The 25,013-nt window shown below is 41.6% G+C and overlaps 1 protein-coding gene across 6 annotated transcripts in view; it reads left to right on the top strand.

The window, feature by feature from the left end:
• prdm10 (PR domain containing 10) overlaps positions 1 to 25,013 on the top strand; it is a 169,851-nt gene that overhangs the window by 140,277 nt on the left and 4,561 nt on the right. For all 6 annotated transcript variants that reach the window (XM_072238496.1, XM_072238494.1, XM_072238490.1 and 3 more), the window contains 7 exons: positions 5,165 to 5,344; positions 7,934 to 8,044; positions 9,618 to 9,818; positions 14,375 to 14,536; positions 16,181 to 16,357; positions 21,755 to 21,895; positions 23,100 to 23,268. In XM_072238496.1, the coding sequence (XP_072094597.1) occupies positions 5,165 to 5,344; positions 7,934 to 8,044; positions 9,618 to 9,818; positions 14,375 to 14,536; positions 16,181 to 16,357; positions 21,755 to 21,895; positions 23,100 to 23,268 (1,141 nt within the window). The remainder of the gene's footprint in view (positions 1 to 5,164; positions 5,345 to 7,933; positions 8,045 to 9,617; positions 9,819 to 14,374; positions 14,537 to 16,180; positions 16,358 to 21,754; positions 21,896 to 23,099; positions 23,269 to 25,013) is intronic.

Genomic DNA, 25,013 nt, shown 5'->3' with positions numbered 1-25,013 from the left:
AGTTTTATATTGTATTCTTTCCAGATCTCTCACAAAGATGCTTCGGAGTTGCCCTCTCTGTCAATGGCACTTACAATAAAACACATCACATTTTGTGTATAGTAAACCTTAATTGTGGCTATTAGGCCTTGGTCGCACGGCTGCAGCAACGATGTCGTATTCGGCGGTAAGAACACAACACAAATGTTACTGCCATACTCGGTAATGCCAGGTGGATGAGCAGCACAATTATCGACCATCACAAGACACCTATTATCGAGGTTACTTTCTGTACAGTATTTTTCAACAAAAGGACTAACGTATCCACTCGTGTACTCAGAAAAAAACACTTGGGTGTTCCAACTGCTTGGATGTGAACGGAACATAACGGGAAGTGTTTTCTTATCAACGCCTTTAAGTGCCCTCGGATTTTCTGAATGGTACACTAGTAGAGGCTTAAGGACAGCATCACCAGTGGCGTTAATAATGGGCATTAGGGTAAACCTGTCCTTCGATGCCTTGTGTCCCTTAGCCTGCTTTTCTTCTTTCGAAATAAATGTCTTACTCGGCAATTTTTTCCAATAAATTGCAGTTTCGTCATAGTTAAACACCTGCTTATACGAATAACCACCTTCTGTAATTATTTTCTTCAGTTCTGCTGGGAACTTTTCGGCAGCTTCAGTATCAGCCAAAGCACTCTCTCCGGTAAACGTTAAAGTATGAAGCTGCCCTCACCTCACAAACTGATCAAACCACCCATGACTACCTTTAAATTCCACTTTTGCAACACTTTCATCACCATCGTCCAGTGCTTTCTGTTTCAGCTTATTAAAAAGACTGACTGATTTCTCCTTAAGAATAAGATAGCTTAACGGAACACCACGCTTTGTACGCCCATCGATCCACTCAAGCAATAGACTTTCCATTTTATCCATTACTGGATGCCGACTAAAAGAGCCCACTTTGCTATGAGCAGAACCAATAGTAACATTGGCAGCTTTCAAGATTCTTTCTCTCTGTGTGTAAATAGTGCGAATGGTGAATGCAGGCAAGTTCAACGTGCAGACAATGTCCTTACTTCGTGGACCATGATCAAAACGCTTAATTACGTCCAGGTTTACGCTAAGCGTAACACCCTTACAAGCTTTTTAGGCTTTTCCGATACCTTAGAACTCATCTTGCTAACGGATGCTCAAATTAAATTGAGATAAAGCACAGATGCTCACAGACACGTGTTTAAGCAATGCCGGTAAGATTGCAGTTCCAGGGGAGGAGCTTGGCTGTTCAGGCGCGTGCTGCCTTTTTTCGTAAAAGCGTGAACACTCTTCGGTTAGCGAAAACAGGTAACTAATGTAGGTCTTTCGTAATGGCGAGCTGTCGTAAAACGAACGTTCGGAAAATGGGGGCCACCTGTACTCTAAATTAGGCCTCATCAATGTCTTTTCCAACTATAACATAACATCCCATCTCCTGGACTTAATACTATGATTTATGAAGGGCAATGTGCCAAAAGCTTTTTTTAATGACCCGAGTTACCTGTGATGCCAGCTTCAATGAATTATGGACTTGTATTCCCAGATGACTTTCTTCTACCACACTCCTCAGTGCCCTACCATTCACTGTGTGAGACCTACCCTGATTGGTCTTACCGAAGTGCAACACCTCACAGTTGTCTGCATTAAATTCTATCTGCCATGTTTCAGCCTGTTTTCCCATCCCGCTGCAAGCTCTGATAGTCTTCCTTGCTGTCCACCGCATGCCTAATCTTGGAAATCCGCAGATTTGCTGATCTAGTCAACCACATTATCATCCAGATCATTGATATAGATGACAAACAACAACGGACCTGGCACCAGTCCCTGCAGCACTCCACTAGTCACAGGCCTCCAGTCAGAGAGGTAACCATCTAGTACCACTCTCTGGCTTCTCCCACAAAGCCAATGTCTGATCCAATTTACTACCTCAACTTCAATGCCGAGCAACTGAACCTTTCTAACCAACTTCCCATTGGGACCTTGTCAAGTGCCTTGCTAAAGTCCGTGTCGGCCATAACATATCGAAGCAGAATTAAGCTATTTGGCCCATTGAGTCTAATCTGTCGTTTCATCATGGCTGATCCATTCTTCCTCTTTGACCCAATCTCCTGCCTCTTTCCCCCCCAGCCCCCCATAACCCCTTATGCTCTGACCAATCAAGAATCTATCAACCTGTGCCTTAAATATACATAAAGACACAGCCTCCACAGCTACCTATGGCAACAAATTCCACAGATTCACCGCACTCTGGCTAAAGAAATTCCTTCTCATCGCCATCCTAAAAGACCGCCTCTCTAATCTGAGGCTGTGTGCTCTGGTATTAGACTATCTTACCATAGGAAACCTCCTCTCTGCATCCACTCTATCAAGCCCTTTCATCATTCAATAGCTTTCATTGAGGTCACCCTTCATTCTTCTAAATTCTAGTGAATGCAGGCTCAGAGCCATCAAATGCCCTTCTATTGACAAGCCTTTCAACCCTGGAATCATTTTTGTGAATCCCCTATGAACCCTCTCCAGTTTCAGCACAAACTGCTCACAATACTCCAAGTGAGGCCTCGCCAGTGCTTTATAAAGTTTCAACGTTACAGCCTTGCTTTTATGTCCCAGTGTTCTTGAAATAAATGCTAACATCACATTTGCCTTCCTTTCCACCAACTCAACCTGCAAATGAACATTTAAGGAATCCTGCACAATGACTCCTAAGTCCCTTTATGCCTCTATTGTTTGTATTTTCTCTCCATTTAGAAAATAGTCAACGCTTTCATTCTTTCTACCAAAGTGCATGACTACACACCTCCCGACACTGTATTCCTTCTGCCACTAATTTGCCCATTCTCCTAATCTGTCTAAGTCCTTCTGTAGCCTATCTACTTCCTCAAAACTACCTGCCCCTCGGCCTATCTTCATATCGACTCCAAAATTTGCTATCAATTCCATCACTCAAGTCATTGACATACAATGTAAAAAGAATCAGTCCCAACACAGACCCCTGCAGAACACCACGAGTTACCAGCAGCCAACCAGAAAATGCTCCCTTTATTCCCACTCTTTGCCTCCTTCCAATCAGCCACTGCTTTATCCATGCTAGAATCTTTCCTGTAATACCATGGGCTTGTGGCTTGTTAAGCAGCCTCATGTGTGGCACCTTGTTGAAGGCCTTCTGAAAATCCAAGTATACAACAACCGATTCTCCTTTGTCTTTCCTGCTTGTTATTTCTTCAAAGAATTCCAACAGATTTGTCAGCAAGATTTTCCCTTAAGGAAACCATGCTGACTACAATCTATGTTATCATGTGCCTCCAAGAATCCCAAAACCACATCCTTAACAAACTACTCCAAAATCTTCCTGACCACTGAGGTGAGACAAACTGGCCTATAATTTCCTTTCTTCTGCCTCTCACCCTTCTTGAAGAGTGGAGTGACATTTGCAACTATCCAGTCTTCCAGAACCATTCCAGAATCTAGTGATTCTTGAAAGATTATTAGTACTGCCCCCCGATCTCTTCAGCTACCTCTTTCAGAATCCTGTGGTGTATGTTATCTGATTCAGGTTACTTATACCTTTCAGTTTCCCAAGTATCTAGTCTTTAGTTATGGTAACTTCACACACACACACTTCATGACCCTTTACACCTGGTAGTCTTCCACAGTGAAGACTGATGCAAAATACTTATTCAGTTCAAAAAGGATCTAATGCTTTCCTGGGATATATGACGAATAAAGTCCTGGAATTTGATTGTTAGCAAAGAGGGACAGTGGAAACCTGATTGGATGAGGACTAACCAAACAAAAGAGATGGACAACAGGGTTATAAATGCCATTGGACTAGACATACCCAGGCATCGTCCCTGATGAAGATGGCAGAGTTTGTCATCAAAATGTCATTTAGAGCTACTGCCTCACACCTCCAGTGACCTAGGTTTAATCCTGCCTTCTGGTGCAGGTAGTTTTGATGAAGTAGAAAGGCTCTCGAAGAACTTAGACTTAGAATTGCCAAAGAAGTGGCAAATGGAATAATGCTGGGAGAAGAAATGAAAGGGTAGACTATTTTCTAAATGGATAGAAAATACAAAAATCTGAGGTGCAAAGGGACTTTGGGAGTCCTCATGCAGGATTCCCTTATGGTTAATTTGCAAGTTGAGTCTGTGGTGAGGAAGGCAAATGCGCTGTTAGCATTCATTTCGAGAGGGCTAGAATATTAAAAACAAGGATGTAACATTGAGGCTTTATAAAGCACTGGTGAGGCCTCACTTGGAGTATTGTGAGTAGTTTTGGATTGAAACTGGAGAGGGTTCATGGGGTGTTCATGAAAATTATTCCAGGATTGAAAGGCTTGTCATATGAGCAGTGTTTGATGGCTCTGGGCCTCTACTCACTGGATTTCAAAAGAATGAGGGGGTGACCTTATTGAAGCTTATGGAATGTTGAAAGGCCTTGATTGAGTGGATGTGGTGGAACAGACTTGATGGGTCGAATGACCGAACTCTGATCCTATGTCTTGTGGTGCTGTCTGTGCACATTCTATCGTGGCTGCTTGGGTTTCTTCTAAACCCTTCAGTTTTCTCCCACATTACAAAGGTGTTTTGGTTGATGGGTCAATTGGCATCTGTAAAATTACCCCTGGTAGGTGGGTGGCAGGAGTTTGTAGGCCAGTGAGAGGCAATGGGTTATTGGGAAATAAGTGGGGACTATTAGTATTAGTGGAATTATTTTGGGACCAAACAGAGGTTTAATAGGGAAAATGGCACTGCCTATTTTGAGGAAATGTGATAAAGATAATTGATAAATTACTTTTCCTTAATTGTACAAAATGTTTTGTTACTTTTAATTAAACAGGAAGAATATGGTGATCTGGTAAGTGAGTATGAAATGTGGAATATCATAGTGCCATTACTTCAGTTGGTTTGAGATAAAAAAATATAAATTAAAAACCTCGAAGGCGCAGTCTTCAATCGATAGCTAATAACTTGTTCATTGATTTCTTGAGAACTTTATTGATTTTGATTATATGATGCAAAGCTACTTAATGAAACTATGGTGAGACCTTGATCAATAAATGAGACAATATCCGTGCAGTGGAGATGCTTCATCCAGTACAATGCTCCCAAGCACTGAGCCATGCTCTCCCTATTTTTTTTTTTTGGCAGAGAAAGGACAAGTTGAAAGAGCACATGCAGAGAATGCATAATCCTGAACGAGAGGCCAAGAATGCTGGGCGCATCCATAAGTCAAAGCCTTTCAAACCTAAGATCCCTTCCACAGACTACGAGAGTTTCATGTTCAAGTGCCGTGCCTGTATGATGGGCTTCCGTCGGCGTGGGATGTTGGTCAGTACGGGGACTGTTTAAACACTCGCCCAGTGATTCTGTATGACGTCATATGCTTTCACCTGTTGCATTAGGTTGCATAAATTAACTACTCTATATTGAAACTGTGACCCCTGGTTTCAGACTCCTCCACCAAAGGAAATGACCTCCCTGCATCCACATTGTTGAACCTTCTAAGAATCCTAAGTCTCAGTGGGGTCACTTCTCATTCTTCTAAATGCTCTATGGAATAGAGGCCGAGTCTACTTAATCTTTCCTCATATTACAGATCATCCATCTCAGGAAACAGTCTAGTGAGCCTTTGCTGCACCTAGGCACTGTATATCATTTTTAGGTAAATTGTATATATAGTCTGTCCCTGGATAACGAACAGGCTCTGTCTTGCAGACTTCTATACATTGATTTTGTCCACAAGTCAGTAAATTAGTTGATATGGTAACCAGACCTTCACAGTAAATGGCATTGAAAGTGCAGAAGACTGATAAGAAAGACCAATTACTAATAGGGGAAAGGGAGGAAACTAGTTCTGATATCCATTGGATCAAGTGTGCATGCTTATGTTAGATTTTTCAATTTAATCATATTAATAGGAGCTCATTTGTATGTACAGCTTGTTGGGTGTCCCTAACCCAGGGATAGTCTGTAACATTCCAGGTGTGATCTGATTAAGGCTTATTTAATTGTAGTAAGGTTCATATGCTCTTGTATTCAAATTTGCAGTAAAGACAAACACATCTCCCATCCTAATTGTTTAGGAGCTGCAACAGAAACAATACTGGATATTTTCCATTGCCACTAAAATGGGGTCTGTGATGAATGGCAAAACATGTTCTTATTATGTAGAAATCAGTAATTTCAGCATTTTTATAGTACCCCCTTACCAGACAGAGATGCAGCTTGTCAGATTGCTCTCCATGGTACACGAGAAGTTTTTGAGTGTTTTAGGTGACAAACCAAATGTCTTCAAATTCCAAATGAAATATGGCCACTGCCTTGCCGCCTTTGTAGCTGCATTGATATGCTGGATCAGGTTAGATCCCAAAATTGCTCACTCTGTTCACTTCTGATTCCTCTATGAGGTTTGGTATGTGTTCCTACGTCTTGTGCTTCCTGAAGTCCACAATCAGCTCTTTGGTCTTACTGACATTGAGTGCAAAGTTATTGCCACGGCAGCACTCAACTAGCTGGTATATCTCACTCCTGTATGTCCTCTCATCTCCACCTGAGATTCGAACAACAACGGTTGTGTCATCAGTAGATTTATAAATGGCATTTCTTAAACTTAATTAGAATAGTGTGACAGGGTGAAGATGGGTCAGATTGGGAGCAGGAACAATTAACGTAAAAAGGAACTGAAAGGTCAAGGTCGTGTTTGCAGACTGAATAGAGAAGATCTGTAAATCAGTCACCTCATCTGGGTTTAATGTACTCCAGTTCAGGGGTGACCACACTGAGCAGTGAATTCAGTGCATTAAATGGAAAATTCAAGTACTTCAATCCTTCACAGATGGGGCATTTGTAATCCTGGATGATGCATCATCAATGGGGACGGGAGAGGTTCCGGAGGATTGGAGGGTTGTGGATGTCGTTCCATTATTCAAGAAAGGGAGTAGAGATAGCCCAGGAAATTATAGACCAGTGAGTCTTACTTCACTGGTTGGTAACTTGATGGAGAAGATCCTGAGAGGCAGGAATTATGAACATATGGAGAGGCATAATATGATGAGGAATAGTCAGCATGGCTTTGTCAAAGGCAGGTCATGTCTTACAAGCCTGATTGAATTTTTTGAGGATGTGATTAAACACATTGATGAAACTAGAGCAGTAGATGTAGTGTATATGGATTTCAGCAAGGCATTTGATAAGATACCCCATGCAAAGCTTATTGAGAAAGTAAGGAGGCATGGGATCCAAGGGGACCTTGCTTTGTAGATCCAGAACTGGCTTGCCCACAGAAGGCAAAGAGTGGTTGTAGATGGGTCATATTCTGCATAGGGGTCAGTGACCAGTGGTGTGCCTCAGGGATCTGTTCTGGGACCCCTTCTCTTCATGACTCTTATAAATCACCTGAATGAAGAAGTGGAGAGATGGGTTTGTAAATTTGCTGGTGACACAAAGGTTGGGGGTGTTATGGATAGTATGGAGGGCTGTCAGAGGTTACAATGGGACATTGATAGGATGCAAAACTGGGCTGAGAAGTGGCAGATGGAGTTCAACTCAGATAAGTGTGAGGTGGTTCATTTGAGTAGGTCAAATATGATGGCAGAATATAGTATTAATAGTAAGACTCTTGGCAGTGTGGAGGATCAGAGGGATCTTGGGGTCTGAGTCCGTAGGACACTCTAAGCTGATGCGCAGGTTGACTGTGTGGTTAAGAAGTTCTTCATCAGAGCCAAAGTGTTCAAGCTCATGGTTAGAAGTATGTTGCCATTTTCTCTCATTACCCATAGAAAGCTGAGTTAGTACAGATGTATACCAGACTGTTAGACATGGTGTTACGAAAAGCTGTACATTGATGTGTCATTCCTAGGAGACTGATCTGTCAAAGAAGCTGCAGTTTGTTCTCATTGCACTTTTTTTGTTTTTCAGGTGAATCATTTGTCAAAAAGACACCCAGATATCAGGATAGATGATGTGCCAGAGCTGACGTTGCCCATCATTAAACCAAACAGAGACTACTACTGCCAGTACTGTGACAAGGTAAGGCTTGAATAGAAGTGACAAGACAGGTATGGCTGCTGTTGGTCCTATCAGTCAGTATGGAGCTGCCTTGCATCCATAGTGATTCTATTCTTACCAACTCAGTGAACTCCTGGGACATACTATTAGGTACATGGTGTTCTTTACCTTCAAAAATGCATCAGGGTGCACCAGGGATTGGTATTATGACCATTACTTTCCTCCTCAGTCTCACAGCCAGGTCACCTACGTATAAAGTAGCACAATTTTATTATTTGCTTGTGGTGCAAATCTTGGCAACATTGTAAATATTGAGGCTTCAGGAAAAGATAAGAATTTCAGTGAAATAAGTGTATTTGTGGATACATGTAATATGGATATTTGTTTTGTAAAGCGAACGTTCGAAAAGCGGGGGACACTTGTACTCACGAGTACCTTATTTGTTCCTGCCTGCCTATATCTCCTGTGCACCTTTTTTAACCTTAACCAGGGCCTCAATATCTCTAGAATACCAAGGTTCCCTCAACCTGTTACCCCTACCCTTTATTCTGACAAGCACATACAAGCTTTGTACTCTCAAAATTTCACTTTTGAAGGCCTTCCACTTATCATTTACACTTTTGCCAGAAAGCAGTCTGTCCCAATCCACACTTGCCATATCCTCTCTGATGCCATTTCCAATCCTTTCTGACGCCCTTTCTCCGATTTAAAATCGCAACCTGAGGACCAGACCTATCCTTTCCCATAATTACCTTGAAACTAATGGCATTATGATCACTAGATACAAAACGTTCACCTACACAACCCTCTGTCACCTTCCTTGTTGCATTCCCCAATAGTATATCAAGTATCGCACACCTTACCCCCAATAGTCAGAAGGCAATAGAAAAACAAATATGCAAGCAAGAGACACCAAGTTATTTGACTAGTATCCAGATTATTTCGACTATTGATCTGGAGATGTGAGTTTGAATCCCCCTGGGGAATTTAAATATAAATAACGGATAGTCCATAGACACAAGTTCTTCCAGTGAAACTCTATCCCCTGAATGAATAGCTGGGCAGTACTCGTAAGGGATTTTGATGGCCTTAACTGAACAGTGAATCAGACAAGGTTTCAATCAAAGGTTCTAAGTCTGATCCAGGAAAGGTTGGGCCTTTGCTGCATTTTGGATGCCTGCAGTCCTATTCTGAATGCTTCAGCCCTTACTTCCAAAGGAAAAAAGCTGTTCTGTACAGGATCTTTGTAGACTTGGGAAAAGTTGCCTGCCAGGATTCTGCAGCTGGTTGGGAATACTCGTGGATTCCTGCTGACAGTACAGAAAAGCTACAAACTCCTTGAAGTCTAAACAGTCCTTCCAGTGCCACATTGTCCTTCCCCATCTTCCCCTTTGTTCCCTTGCCTTTTCTTCCTTTCTTGCCCCTCCATTCCCACTCCTTCTCCCAGTCAGTGTTGAGTCCCATGACGATTGTGCCCTGTTATCATGGTCCTAGTTACTCACTTTGTTTGTATCTAAATATGAAACTTCTCGATAAAGGTGTGTTCAGAATATTTGGGTGTACCTGCTGCATTAATTTCAAACATGTTTAATAGGTATACAAGAGTGCCAGTAAACGTAAAGCCCATATCTTGAAGAACCACCCTGGGGCAGAACTTCCCCCAAGTATTCGGAAGCTAAGGCCTGCAGGTCCAGGGGAACCGGATCCAATGCTGAGCACGCATACGCAACTGAAGGGCACCATTGCCACCCTACCTGTGTGCTGTCCACACTGCTGCAAACAGTACAGCAGCAAGGTGAGTAGTTTCATTCATCCACACTGGGGATAGTACAGAGCGGCACAAATTCATTTTGCCAAATATTCCCTATCATCATAACCTGAAATGAGTGAGGCAGATCACCAGTCCAGTGCCTTAACTCTCGTGGACACTATTTATCACTTGGTGTGGTGAGTAATGTAAAACAAGCTGGTTGGAAAAGTTAATGTAGCTTCAAATTCAGGCAGCATATTCCATGAGGGGAAGCGGTTGGGTGTGGGAGTGGGGGGTGTTGGTGCAAAGCTATCGCTCCTTGAATAATGGAATATATTAGGATTTAAAGTGAAGCAAAATAATGAGGTTTACATTAAATGGCAAAACATTAGGAAATCAGGCTGAAACAATGCCGAAGAGAAGCGAGAAAGGAAATAATGTCTAATAATACAGAACGTGAAATTATTTTATCATGTGAGTATATTACAAAATTATTTGGGATTTGTTGATGTTTCCTGTTGCTGATGCCAGAATCCATTTACTGTCAAGAGTGGTAGTGAGTGGTCTTGATTTCAAGTAGCCCCTCTGATGCAAGTATCTGAACGTGGGTATAGAATTCTAGAATTTGGAGCAGCAATAGGTTTCTATGCAGAGTTGGTGGATGATAAGGGGACAAAGGTACAGTTGGTGGTGGTTCAAAATACCTGCTTAGCTTGTTTTGATTGGTGGTCACTATCAGAGAAGCCTACATTAATTTGTAGGTGGTAACCCTAACCTTGCAACAATGCTGTGCTACTGGTGGAATAAATGTTAAGGATGGTGGATGGAATGCCAATGAAAGGGCTGCTTTGCTCTAGGTATTGATTGTTGTTGGAGTTGCGCTCACTTGAGTAAGTGGAGAGTATTCCATCATGCTCCTGACTTAAGCCTTACTTGGACAGGCTTTAAAGTGTCAGAAGGTGAAATATTTGCCTCGGGACAGCCAGCTTTTTGCATGCTCTACAGCCAAAGTATTGGGTGCTATGTTTCAATGGATATATTCAACCTCACTAGCATCTACAGCATTCCTCTGTGTATATTAGCTGCTTGCTACTCTGAGTTTGGGTTGTTGAGTAAAAATGGATTTGACCCATAGAATTCAAATCTGCCTGCTGCTTCATGCTCCTGAACAAATTTTATCTGTATATTGAAGTAAGTAGCGCAGACTTCAGTTTTATGAGTATTGCTTCCACAGAGTACTGTGGTAGATTGGACTCGGGGTTGCTGTTACTGACATACCATTTACTAAGCTGTTTTGGTTAGTAGATTTACAACAACAGTGAGAGAAAAAGAGACGATGTAAGAGTTGTGAACTGCAGGTTATAGAGAACTGGAGGCACAAAGGGAAATGTTGGAACTGCCCAGCAGATCAAGCTATCTCTGTAACTTCAATTATCTCATTTTCTCACTTTTCCAGTTCTGATGCTTTGATCTGAAACATTCCCTTTGCTTCTCTCCTCAAATTGATATGACCTGACTTGCCTTTATTTTAGATGTCAAGTCCCTGCAGTTCTTTTGAATTTCATTACTAAATTTGTGAATTTAGTGCAGTGAAGCAAGAGATTCAGGCCTGATTTTTTTTAATTAATGGAGAGAAAGGAGGGTTTAGTCCGGTGTTGTGCCCCACTGTTCATATCAGCAACATTGGTGATAAAATGAAAAGGTCCTGGAAGTAAATTTTGAAGTGTTACAAAAGAGGTTAAGAAGTAGTACCTCAAAGAGTATGATCTTTGTATTATTTTGGATGCCAGTCACCATTGAGCATAGAAGTATGTGGGGGGGAAAATAGGATCATAATGGTGAAGAGTTTCGCCATTATGTTAACTGGAATGCAGTCAGTCAGTATAATACTAAATTCCTAAACTGTGTTCGGGAGAACTTCTTTATATGGTACTTAGTAAGCCCAAGAGGCTTCAAACTGCAGGGATGGATGGGGAGTCGATGATTGAAACTGGGCAAACAGAAGTATTACTACTGGGGAAGCAGTTCTGTGAAAGCGATCATAAGCAAATTAGATCTATGGAAAGGGACAGAGGCAAAATGGGAATGAAAGTTCTAGATGGGCTAAGAGTAATTTTACTAGACCAAAAGTTAATTCAGCATAAATAGTTAAGAAGCAGCTAATTGAGGGGTTTAGCAACAGAAAGCATTGACTTAATTGATTTGAGGGGTCAGGATAAGTATGTTCCTGTAAAGACAAAGGGTGGGACAGCTAAACCCCAAGAAACCCAATGCATAGAGCCATGGAGAGCTCAATATTGCTGAAGGTTTTGTTAGCATGTTTCGGGGCGAGTACAAGGGAAGTTAGGAAAATAAAGCAACACACATCAAAGTTGCTGGTGAACGCAGCAGGCCAGGCAGCATCTCTAGGAAGAGGTGCAGTCGACGTTTCAGGCCGAGACCCTTCGTCACGGTCTCAGCCTGAAACGTCGACTGCACCTCTTCCTAGAGATGCTGCCTGGCCTGCTGCGTTCACCAGCAACTTTGATGTGTGTTGCTTGAATTTCCAGCATCTGCAGAATTCCTGTTGTTTAGTAAAATAAAGAGTGGGTTGGAAAAAAAAATGTTGACAAGCAACATAAACAAATTAAGGAGGAAAGGAATAACAAAAAAGGCCTAACTAGAACCATAAACCTAACCTAGCCGTGCAATTGCTGGACGTTGGTAAGGTTCTTTATGAATTCTGTGTGGCTACCTTCATAAAAGAAAGGGTCAACACAAACACTAGTTCAGAACAATATGAAGCATTAAAAGGAATAAACAGCAAGAAAGTTTACAAAAAGTTCCGCAGGACGATCACCTTCAGTTAACTCTTTGAGACCAAGAATTCATACGTTATTTCTTCTACTTCTGTTTTCTAAATCAATAATATTCTGTCTTAGTTCGTCATTAACCTTGGATTGTTTTGCAGGTCGTCCATTTTCTCATCCAGAATCGACTGGATTTCTTCATTCTCTTTTATTTGTTTATCATGCTCAGTTAAGGTTTCTTGAATAGAATCCAGTTTTGTACTTAATTGTTTAATTTCGGAGCCAAGTTGTTGAAAGTCTTCGGAGGATTCCTTTCTGAATCACTGAAATTCCTTGGAGGATTCTTTTCTGAATTGCTGAAATTCCTCGGACGCTTCATTTCTGTGCTTTTGCATCAATTTGATAATAGCATCCAAAGATGTAGAAGTATCTTCTTTTTTACCTTTAGCAGTTCTTGTAGTCATAGTGTCAAATCAGGTTGGAAAATAAGAAAAGTAAACTAGGAGCAGCTATAAAATGCTGTTATTCCATCAACCACCAGCAGGAAGTCGCAGAGGTTCTGACTATGAGTAGTGTCAGAATTGAAGAATGCTGAAATTGTGTTATTGTTTAAGAATAGAAGAATAGATGAATTGACAAATGACAGGTTACTTGTTATTTAGAATCCATTCTACGATGAGATTTGCCTTTACTTAGAAAGAGGCAATTAATCAAAGACAGTCAATGTGCATTTTTTAAGGGAATGTCATGTTGACTAATCTGATAGAATTTATTTGTATGATAACCAGCACTGTTTTTGGTGTAGTCTACATGGATTTAAGCAAGGCTTCTCATGAGGAAGGTTAGTTAAACCAACAAAACACAAATTTCCAAGGAAGTTGAAAATGGGTCAAATATTAGCTCAGTGGCAGGAAGCAAAGAGGAGTGGTTCACAAGTGTTTATGCACTGGAAAGCTGTTACCTGTGGCTTTCTAAGGGGCTGAATATTAGGTGACATGCTAAAAAGGAGGTTGCAGGTGATCCTCAAATTAACTGTGTGTGGTTGACACAAGGTGGAAAGCTTAAAACTACAGGAAGATATGGACGGCCAGGTCAAATGGGCAGAAAAAGAGCAAATAGAATTCAGACCAGTGAAGTGTGAGGTAATGTATCTACAGAGTGCAAAAAGCAAAGGATACGAGAGGATACCTGGAGGTATGAAGGCAGCTGGCATAAGGTTCCAAGTACATTATTTTAGATCCATAGATTAAGCTGGGACATCCAGATCCCAGTGAAGCTGTTGCCTCACAATAATTGGAGTTCAGATTGTGTCTCTGACACCTAATATTTTCTTTGGATTTTTGTTCTAACTAATAAAATGAACTTTGATTTGTACAGTCATTTCATATTTTCAGAATATTTGAGCCAAAGAACTGGTTTGAAATGTCATTTTTATTTTGTAGAAAACTTGACCAGACAGAGTTGTACACATTAAGTTCCTACAGATCTCAGGAGTGAGGCAAGTTCAGCTCATCACTTTGGAGGATAATTATTGACTGAGACATCACTCACAACTCTTCTGTTCACGTAGCGCAGGAGGATCTTTTGCAACAAGCCAAATAAACAGACAAAACTTCTGCTAATGTCTCAAATGTCTGCTTGAAAATCAACACGTACTACTATGGGTGCTGGAAACACGAGGGTAGGAGGTGCTACAGGAATACGTGTGCACCATTGCACAGGAGCAGATAAACTCGTGTTGTCCCAGGAGTTATGATAACGAGCAGTGGAGAACTTCTCTAAAAAAAAAAAAAATGTTTACTCTGTCTCCAGGCAAAAATGGTTCAACATATCCGGAAAAAACACACCGATGTTCTACAGGATAATCCAAATGCACTGCAGACGCTACCTGTACAAACTCCCATCGTAGCGACAGTCATCAGTGCAACACCAACTGTTGTGAACACGGATGGAACAACTGGAGATACAATTGTGGTCAGTACAAAACAATATAAAACTGGGTGGTTGGTGAGGGGGGACCAGAAACACACAGCATACTTTCCAATAGAGATCAGGCAACCAAGGACTACGTAGCAAACGACAGCGATGCACAGCTAGGCAGAGATCAGGAGGAAGGTACATTCATAAAGCTTTTGGAGAAAGAGAGGGGTAACTTAGGGCAGAGGTGCTGATGTCCTTTACCCACAATGCCACATATATCCTTTTTGTTCACTTAGCATTATAAAGTCTTACAACAATATAGGACCTTCAGCGCAACCAGTCCATGGTAACCATGATGCTCACCGAGCTATGCTCTGTTTCCTGCATTTGGCCCTTATCTCTCTACGCCGTGCCCCTTCATACACTTATCCAAGTGCTGCTCAATTTACATCATTTGACCTGCCTCAAGCACTTACTCTGGCACATCCCTCTGTGTAGAAAAAGTTGTCCCTCAGGTCACTCTTAAATCTTTCCCTTTACCCTAAACCTATGGCCCTTAGTTTTAGACACCCCTACTCAGGGAAGAAGACTGTTACCATCCACTTATCTGTGCCTCTTGTAATTTAAACCATTTCTATAAGGCCACTTCTCATTCTCCTACATTCCAAGGAATAAAGACCGAGCCTGGCCAACCTCTCCTTGTAACTCGGGCCCTCTTGTAGTGACAACATTCTTGTAAATCTTCTGTGCACTCTTTTCAGTGTAATTGTGTCCTTTCTAAAACAGGATGACCAAAACTCCACGTGTCACCTCATCAATGACTTATCCTGTGAAGTGCTGATTAATACAGGACTCTTGGTTTGAGAGTCTAAATAATCACCCCCTGTACTTGAAGGAGTCATCTGCTCAAGTTGTCAAGATTTCAAGGAAGAAATCAGTATTAGTGAGAAAGGATACTGGTGCAGAAAATCATAATGTGGAATCAGTCTGGATGAAACATTAAAAGGCAGAAGACACTTGAGGAAATTGTCTGCAAGTCTCCAGACAATGGTGATAATTTAAGGGATGATGTTAAACAGGAAATTAGAGATGCATGTAACCAAAGTTAATACTTATGGGTAATTTATTCCTACATATTTGCTGGTCAAAGTAAATAAGCACTAGTAGTGTGGAGAATGATTTGTTGGAGTGTGTGCCAGGAACTTGGTGTGAACTTCTGCCCTCTGGTTCTCCTGCAGACATGCAATGGTGATGCAAGTGGTTTGTCAGTACATGGAGTAGCCACTACCAGTCCCCAGCAATAGTCTGCATTCACCGTGCTGTCCAGCATGTCGTCCCGAGTTCCTAATCTCATTGCTGAGAATCTGCACTACTTCATCCTGTCCGTCCATCAGCAGTTCTCACTGGTAGCCGTTGCACTCTGCGTCGCTAACGCAGTCCACAGCAAGCCGTGTGGTGATGAGGTCACTGCTGAAGGAGCATCAGCCGAGGACTGGTCCTCTACCGCATTCCTGATGCAAGGAAGGTTTCCAGCATTGTCTTGTAATGTTAAAATGCCCCCTTTCAGCACTGATGTCATTAGTGCTCTTATTCCTGGGCACACCACCCGAATGTGAAGTGCACTCTGCTGCTGACTAGTGCACCATTGATATACCTGCACTGACCTGCAAATCTCATCTCTTTTTGCCTTTCATACAGACAACTGATCTCCTGACTCAGGCGATGAGTGAGCTGTCGCAGACACTGACAACTGACTATCGGCCAGCTCAGGGAGATTATCAACGTGTGCAGTACATTCCTGTCTCTCAGCACATCCAGCCTGTTCAGGGGCAACAGTCTCAGCACATCCAGCTCCAGGTGGTGCAGGTGGCACAGGTGGGTGATGTATGTTTACGCCAAAACAAATGAGAACAAAACTTGCTAAATATGACTCTAAAAATGTAAACACGAGGAATTCTGCAGATGCTGGAAATTCAAGCAACACACATCAAGGTTGCTGGTGAACGCAGCAGGCCAGGCAGCATCTCTAGGAAGAGGTACAGTCGACGTTTCGGGCCGAGACCCTTCATCAGGACTAACTGAAAGAAGAGCTAGTACTTCCTTCAGTTAGTCCTAACGAAGGGTCTCGGCCCGAAACGTCGACTGTACCTCTTCCTAGAGATGCTGCCTGGCCTGCTGCGTTCACCAGCAACTTTGATGTGTGTTGCATGACTCTAAAAATACAAGGATTGAAGTTATTTCAAAAGTTAAAATTTAAAAAAAAAATCAGTATCAGGCATGCAGCCTTCCTTGATGCATTTAGAGAGATGGTGGCAGATTTTAAACGACCTGTGCGCAGGTGGTGCACAGGTCATAAGTCATAGTGTGGAACTGAAACAGGCCTTTTGTCCCACACATGCATGTCCACTCATTTTGCCAATTAGTGTTAATCTCATTTGCTCACACTAGTTCTGGATCTTCCCATGCCTCACCATTTTAATAGTCTAATCTGACTATCTACATCATCTCTGCTTCTCATAATTTAATATACCTTAGTCAGATAACTCCCTCAACTACTTTTGCTTTCAGCTCAACCATTCTAGCCTATTTAATCTTTTCTGATAACTAAAGTCCTCCAGTCCTGGCAACGTCCCAGTGAATCTTCTCCTTACCACTTCCAGTGCAGTCTGTACTGAAGTGACATATGAACTACACACAAGTCATCTCAGGTTACAAATGCCCAACTAATGTCAGTCTTTACATACAAACAAGTTCCTGTAATATTATAAAATTTCAGAAGTTGACCTGCATGCATGTGTTTGTTCCTACTAATAGCAGAACTAGTTTGCTAATCATTACAATAATGTGCTGATATTGTTAACCTATCAAGTGATTATTGTGTATTTTCCAAGTTTTATAAAACCTTTGTTTAATAAAGTTGCAACATAACACCTCAGCTTTCATTTTCTATGCACAGCCTATGAAGGCAAGCATGTTATACCCTCATCCCCACCCTATTTGTCTATGTTGCAATTTTCAAGGAACTATGGGCTTGAACTCTTGACATCCGTCTGTTTATCGACACTCTTGGAAGTCCTACCATTTTTCTGTACATGTCCTATCCTTATTTGCCTTCCCAATATTTTTATTAGGATCTGCCACCTCAAAAAAAAAAAACTCAGTCAAATTAGTGAGGTAGGATTTTTCCCATACTAAGCAGTGCTGACTATCCCTGATCAGCCTCTGCCCTTCTAAATGTGCAGAAATCATAATCCTTAAAATTTCCTACAGTAATTTCTCTTCCACTGACCTGCAGCTCCTTGGGTTATCCCTGGGGAACAACATTGGGTACGTCCTGCCTTCTGGAACCTCTCATGTGGCAAATGAAGATGCAAAAATCTCTGAGGGGGGTCCCAGCAACCCCCACACTTGTTCCCTATAGTGAGTTGGGTGGATCTTTGCTGACCCTGGGGATTTAAAAACCCTTTTGCATCCCATGACATTTAACACCTCCTTTTTGAGACTGGCTTGCTGTAGATTATCCACATAACCCTCTCTGAACTCACTGTTTTCTTTATCCTTCATATTTAAGTATTTCAATGGACCTACAAGCTTTCATTTTGGTAGTGAGGCAATTATTAATCCTGGATATCTAGATTTATCTGATCTTAGAAAATCATTCCCATGAAGGGAGATAAGAAGGTAAGTGTGTTAATGGCATTGCATCTGGGGCAGCAACTGTATGAGAATTGCTCCTGTTCCAACATTACCTCTCAGCTTCTCCACTGCTTATTCCAGAATTGCCTTAATGTTTCACTGTATGGAACCAGGCCATTTGGCCCTACTAGTCCATAAAATGACCACTGCTTCATCTTTGAATCTGCAGAACATTTTCAATTTCTGTAAGTTTTTGGTATTTTCTGCTTCGGTACCAATAATAATCACACGTTAACATGACAGAAAACTTCAAATGCCGCACTCACTATTCTGTAAAACAATGATATCAAATATATCTGAATATTCTTGATTCCAAATACATACCACAATCTGCCTGAAGAAGCTGTTCCTTGTGTCTGTTTTAAATCTCTCACCTGTGATTTTTAAACCTTTGCTCTCTTGTTTTCAGCTGCTCCTCCTTTGGAGGGGAGGGGTGGATGCTGTGCTTTCACCCTGTCTGTATTCCTCATGTTCTTACACACCTCTATCAAATCACCCCCCTCAATCTATTACGTTCCAGGGATAAAGTCTTGTCGACACAACCTCACCTTGTAACTCAAGCCCCCCCCCCCCCAAAGTCCAGGCAATATCCTGGTAAATCTTTATGGTACTCTTTCTAGTTGATAACATCTTTTCTGTAACAGGGTGAAATAAACTACACAATATTCCACGTGGGCCTCATCCACATATTATACAGCTGCAACATGAGTTTCCAACACTTACGGTCAATGCCCTGCTGATGAAGACCAGCGGACCAAACCCCCTTTTCACCACATCTGCCTGTGATGCCACTTTCAGTGAACCAGGCACTTGCACTCCAAGATCCATAACACTCCCCAAAACACTATCATTCACTGTGTAAGTCCTACCCTGGTTTGAGCTCCCAAAATGCAATACTTCACATTTATCTGGATTGAGAGTCATTTGCCAGTTCTCAGCCCACAAATCTCACTGATCAACATCTCCCTGTAATCTTTCATAACTTTCTACACTGTCTACAACACCACCTATTTTCGCATCATCTGCAAATTTACCAACTGTGCCTTGTATTTTATATCCAAATTGTTTATAGAAATTACAAACAACAAAGGTCCCAGCACGGACACCTATGGCACACCACTAGACACCAGTCCTACAGTCCAAGAAACAACCCATGACCATCACCCTCTGCTTCCGACCACTGAGCAAATTCTGAGTCCAATCCACTTCTCTGCTGGATCCCATGTGATCTAGTCTTCTAGACTAGCCTGTCAGGGTGATCTTGTCAAAGAAGTTGCATTCTTACACTTACTGAATTTACATCTGTCCAGCTAATAGCTTTATTCATAAACACCTCAATGAGATGACCCAAAATTTTCTACACTAAAACCAAATGTAATCCTGGAACAAAATACTGTGGATGCTGGAAAATGGTATTAAAAACAAAAAATGCGGGAATGAGAAATATTTGTTTATTTATTAAGCAATACAGAGCAGAATAAGCCTTTGAGCTGCAGCACCCAGCAACCCCCAACAATCCCAATTTAAGCCTAACCTGATCATGGGACAATTTACAATGACCAATTAACCTAGCTGGTACATCTTCGAACTGTTGGAGGAAACCAGAGGCCCCAGAGAAAACTTGCACATTCCACATGTACATTGTAGAGGACACTAGGATTGAACTATGAATTCTGACAGCCTGAAATGTAATGGCGTCGCACTAACTGCTATGCTATCGTGGTGCCCCAGTTGAATTGAAACTAGTTGCAGAGAAAGAGGGAGGGGCAGCAGCAATGAAAGGTAATGTCTCATGATAAGGTTGAGACTGTGAGATTTTGTGGTGGTGCAGCAGAAAGGGGGCAGTTAAACTGTGTCTGCAGGTACTTCCACTTGATATACTCTATTTGATGCTTACTATTTTGGGGATAATGGCATGGTTCCAGAGGACTGGAAAATTGCAAATGTCACTTCACTATTCCAGAAGGGAGGGAGGCAGAAGAAAGGAAATTGTAGGCCAGTTAGTCTGACCTCAGTGTTTGGGAAGATGTTGAAGTCTATTGTTAAGGATGAGGTCTTGGTACTTGGAGGCACGTGATGGAGGCCGTAGTCAGCATGGTTTCCTTAAGGGAAATCTTCCCTGACAAACCTGTTGGAATTCTCTGAATAAATAACAAGCAGGACAGACAAAGGAGAATCAGTGGCTGTTGTGTACTTGGATTTCCAGAAGGCCTTTGACAAAGTGCCACACATGAGTCTGCTTAACAAATTAAGAGCCCATGGTATTACAGGAAAGACTTTAGCATGGATAAAGCAATGGCTGATTGTCAGGAGGCAAAGAGTGGGAATAAAGGGAGCCTTTTCTGGTTGGCTGCCGGTGACCAATGACCACAGGGATCTATGTTGGGACTGATCTTTTTACATTATATAGTATGTCAATGACTTGGATGACAGAATTGATGGCTTTGTGGCAAAGTTTGCCGACAAATCAAAGAAAGGTGGAGGAGCAGGTAGTTCTGAGGAATTTGAAAAGGCTACAGAAGGACTTAAGACAGATTAGGAGAACAGTTAAGGAATGGGCAGATGGAGTACAGTGTTGGGAAGTATATGGTCATGCACTTTGGTAGAAGAAATTAAAGGGTAGACAATTTTCTAAATGGAGAGAAAATTCAACAATCTGAGGTGCAAAGGGAATTGGGAGAGGTTAATTTGCAAGTTGAGTTGGTGGTGAGTTAAACAAATGTGATGTTAGCGTTCATTTCATGAGGACTAGAATATAAAAGCAAGGATGTAATGTTGAGACTTTATAAAGCACTGATGAGGCCTCACTTGTGAACATTGTGAACATTTTTGGGCTCCTTATTTCAGAAAGGATGTGCTGAAACTGGAAAGGATTCAAAAGAGGTTCATGAAAATGATTCTGGGATTGAAAAACTTATCATTTGAAGAGCATTTGATGGCTCTGGGTCTGTATTCACTGGAATTCAGAAGAATGAGGGTGACCTCATTGAGACCCATCAAATGTTGAAAGGCCTTGATAGAGTGAATGTGGAGAGGATGTTTCTTATGATGGGGGACAGCCTCAGATTAGAGGGACGTTCTTTTAGAATAGCAATAAGGAGGACTTTCTTCAGTCAGAGTGGTGAATCTGTGGAATTTGTTGCCACAGGTGGCTGTGGAGGCCAAGGCTTTGAGTATAATTAAGGCAAAGGTTAATAAATTCTTTATTAGTCAGGGCATGAAGGGATATGGGGAGAAGGCAGGAGATTGGGGCTGAGAGGAAAATTAGATCAGTCATGATGAAATGGTGGAGCAGACTTGATGGGCCAAATGGCCTAATTCTGCTCCTATATCTTGTGAACTCATGGTCTTAATGTTGTTGAATAGCATCAGGTCCAGTCTGACAGTAGTGTGTGTCCTAGTCTGACGTGAGAGTGACAGCCACTGGAATAGGTTGATATCTTTATGTCCATCTCAGAAGGAGGAATGAATAACAAGGTTCACAATTTTGGACACAATGATATGATATAGCATGGGGTAATTGTTGCAGTGATTCTGAGAAAGTTAATATCTCCACCTGTATTCATCTCCTTTCAGACGTCCTCTCAGCAGAATCAGCATTCCACAGTGGATGTCAGCCAGCTGCACGATCCTCACGGCTTTGCACAACATGCCATTCAGGTCCAGCATGTCCAGGTTGCAGAACAGTCCAGCACCATGGCCCCTTCAGCTTCCCAGGTAACAAATCAGAACTGTGCAAGACAGATTACTCTCAGCCTCGGCTGAGAATACTGCGACTGAAGAGGATTTCCTTTACTCTGAATGAAAAATGGGGTTGTGTAGATAGGCATCATAGTTAGCTGTGTCGTACAATGTTACGATTCTATAAAAAATGGTGGCGTCCATTACTAGGTGATCTCAGATCAAGAGAACAGAGGAGCGATAATTCTGTTCACTTCTGGGCTTATGTTCAGAAATGACTTGCACAGTCTCTGGCGTTCCTAGCTGAGCAATGTATACAAACAGGATCTTGAAACTTTCAGTGAATTAAAATCACTTTGCTCACAATGCTTGCTGTAGATGGTCAGTATGGACATGATGGGCTGAAGGGCCTGTGTTGTTGAATTCTGTGACTATTGTCATATCGTGACGCTCCATGAGAGTGTAGTTGACAGCTCGACCCCGCATTTCTAATGACCAGCACTGTTTATTGTTCATGTGTTAAAATGCTTTTGTGGGATTACGGCCGGAAGTTCAAGTTTATTTATTGCATTTTAGCTTGGGTTATACAGTTATTTGTGGGTCACCCTGACTGTAATCAGGGTGTGTAATAACCTCCACCGTCTGTATGTGACTGAGTGGGTTCTCTCCCGCATCGTTGTGCCCAGTCTGTTTTTGTGTTTATCGCAATAAAAATGATTATTGAGTTTAATGAGCTTACTTGTCTGTCATGGGCTGAATGCTCACCACAATATTATTAGGTGAAGTTTTAAAGCTTTGAATTATTGCAGACTCTACAAGGAAATAAAAACATAAGGGCATTTCATTATTTTATCTTTTGTTTAAAATAATGCTGAAAATACTCATCAGGTCAGGTACCATCATTGGAGAGAGAAATAACATTAATGTTTTGGGTTGATTACCTGTCAGTATTTTCTCTCTCTGCAGCAACCCCCTGAACTACTGAGTATTTCCAGTGGTTTTGGTGTCCATTTCAGATTCCTTGCATTTGAAGAATCGCAGCATTTTACCTCTGCTATTTCATTGATATGTATGATTCAAATTGGTTACCCTAACCTGAAAACAATAGCCTACTGGACTCCAGTACTCTAATGGACAGAAAATAGAAATAAAATAACAGCAATAACATAACTATTTTCTAAAGTTGTATCAATATCTATATTTGTACTAATTTTTCTTTAAAATATGTGTTTGATTCTAGAGTGGAAGTGGGCAGCCACTGAGCCCTGTATCACAGCAGTCACAGGAACTCAGCCCTTCCCAGATGCCGAGTGGAACATCAACACAAAACCAGGTCTTACAACAGCAACCAACAGCTACTGTACAGCATGCGTACCTTCCCAGCACATGGGGAACCTTTCGCAACTACTGTAAGTCCTTGTTGTACATAGGCTACATCCCAGTCAGGCTATATCTTTACAGTAATCCAGAATCACAACCCCATCTCTCCACCTCTTCCTCATTTTGAAAACTTCGGATTTGCCCAAAAACCTGATGAAATTCCATGATGAATTCCTCCTATTCCGAGATTGTACTTGGTCGGCATTTGCTTTCTGGATCTGAATAAATCATGCAAACATTTACGGAATAGGTCACTGAATCAGTTCAATTCTGAAACTGTGAGGTGGATGAGGGGGGAGCTCATTGAATCCCACCAAACACCGAGGATAGAATGGACACTGAGAGGATGTTTCCATTAGTAGGAGAGTCTAGTCAAGCAGAGTCTTGGAATAAATGGACATCCCTTTAAAGCTGTGGTGAGGAGAAATTTCTTCAGTAGGAGTGGTGAGCCTTAATGGTAAGGGTTAAGGGTAATTGGGAGAAGGTTGAGGGAAAGAAAATTAGCCAAAATTAAATGGCAAAGGAGAATCAATGGGCTAAATGGCTTAATTCTCCAATATCTTATGCTCTTATAAAGGTAGACAATATTGGAAATTCTCTGCGGGTTAATCAGCATTAGAAGTTGTGCTGATTGATGTGTTTTTGTTCACAGATGCTGCTTTACCTGCTGAGTACTTGCTGCACTTTTTACCTTTAGAGTTCCAGTAGCTGGACATTGAATGTGCGCTTTGTCTATGGGTCATGTAGAGGAATCAGAATCAGGTTTAATATCACTGGCATATGTCATAAAATTTGTTGTTTTGCAACAGCAATACATTGCAATCAATTAAAGAGTAGGGAGGTTATGCTACAACTGTACAATTACTGGTAAGGCTGCATCTGGAGCACTGTGTGCAGTTCCGGTCTCCTTACTTGAGGGAAAAATATACTGGCTCTGAAGGTGGTTCACCAGGTTGATTGCAGAGATGAGGGCGTAAGCCTATGTGAAGAGATTGAGTTAGCTGGGACTATTCTCGCTGGAATTCAGAAGAATGCGTGGCAATCTTACAGGAACACATAAAATTATGAAAGGGATAGGTAAGATAGAGACAGAAACGCTGTTTCCACCGGTTAGTGAGACTTGAATTAGGGGACATTACCTCAACATTCAGGTGAATAGATTTAGAATGGAGATGAGGAGAAGCTGCTTTATCCAAAGAGAGTAGTGAAACTGTGGAATTCTCTGCCCGGTGAAGCAGTAGCGGCTACCTTATTTAATACAACTGAGACAGTTATATAGATTTTTGCATAGCAGAGGAATTGAGGATTATGGGGAAAATGCAGGTAGGATGACCTGAGTCCATGGTCAGATCAGCCATGGATCCTACTGAATGACAGAGCAGGCTCAATGGTCCAGATGGCCTACTGCTGCACCTATTTCTTATGTTCAAAGTAAAGTTATTATCAAAGTACGTGTATGGCACCATATACTATCCTGAGATTCTTTTTCTTACAGGCGTTCACAGTAGAACAAAGAAACACAATAGAATCAATGAAACACTGCACAAAAACAAAGATGAACAAACAACCAATGTGCCAAAGACAACAAATTGGGCAAAAACAAAAGAGAAAATCCAAATATTAATAAATTTATAAGTAATAAATACTAGGAACATGAGCTGTAGAGCCTTTGAAAGGGAGTCCATAGATTGTGGAATCATTTCAGTGTTGGGGTGAGTGAAGTTATCCCATCTGATTCAGGACCCCGATGGTCAAGGGGTAATAACTGTTCCTG

This window comes from Mobula birostris, chromosome 20, assembly GCF_030028105.1.
Source record: "Mobula birostris isolate sMobBir1 chromosome 20, sMobBir1.hap1, whole genome shotgun sequence".
In the NCBI taxonomy this organism is placed as follows: Eukaryota; Metazoa; Chordata; class Chondrichthyes; order Myliobatiformes; family Myliobatidae; genus Mobula; species Mobula birostris.
This window is presented reverse-complemented; position numbering and strand designations above follow the sequence as displayed.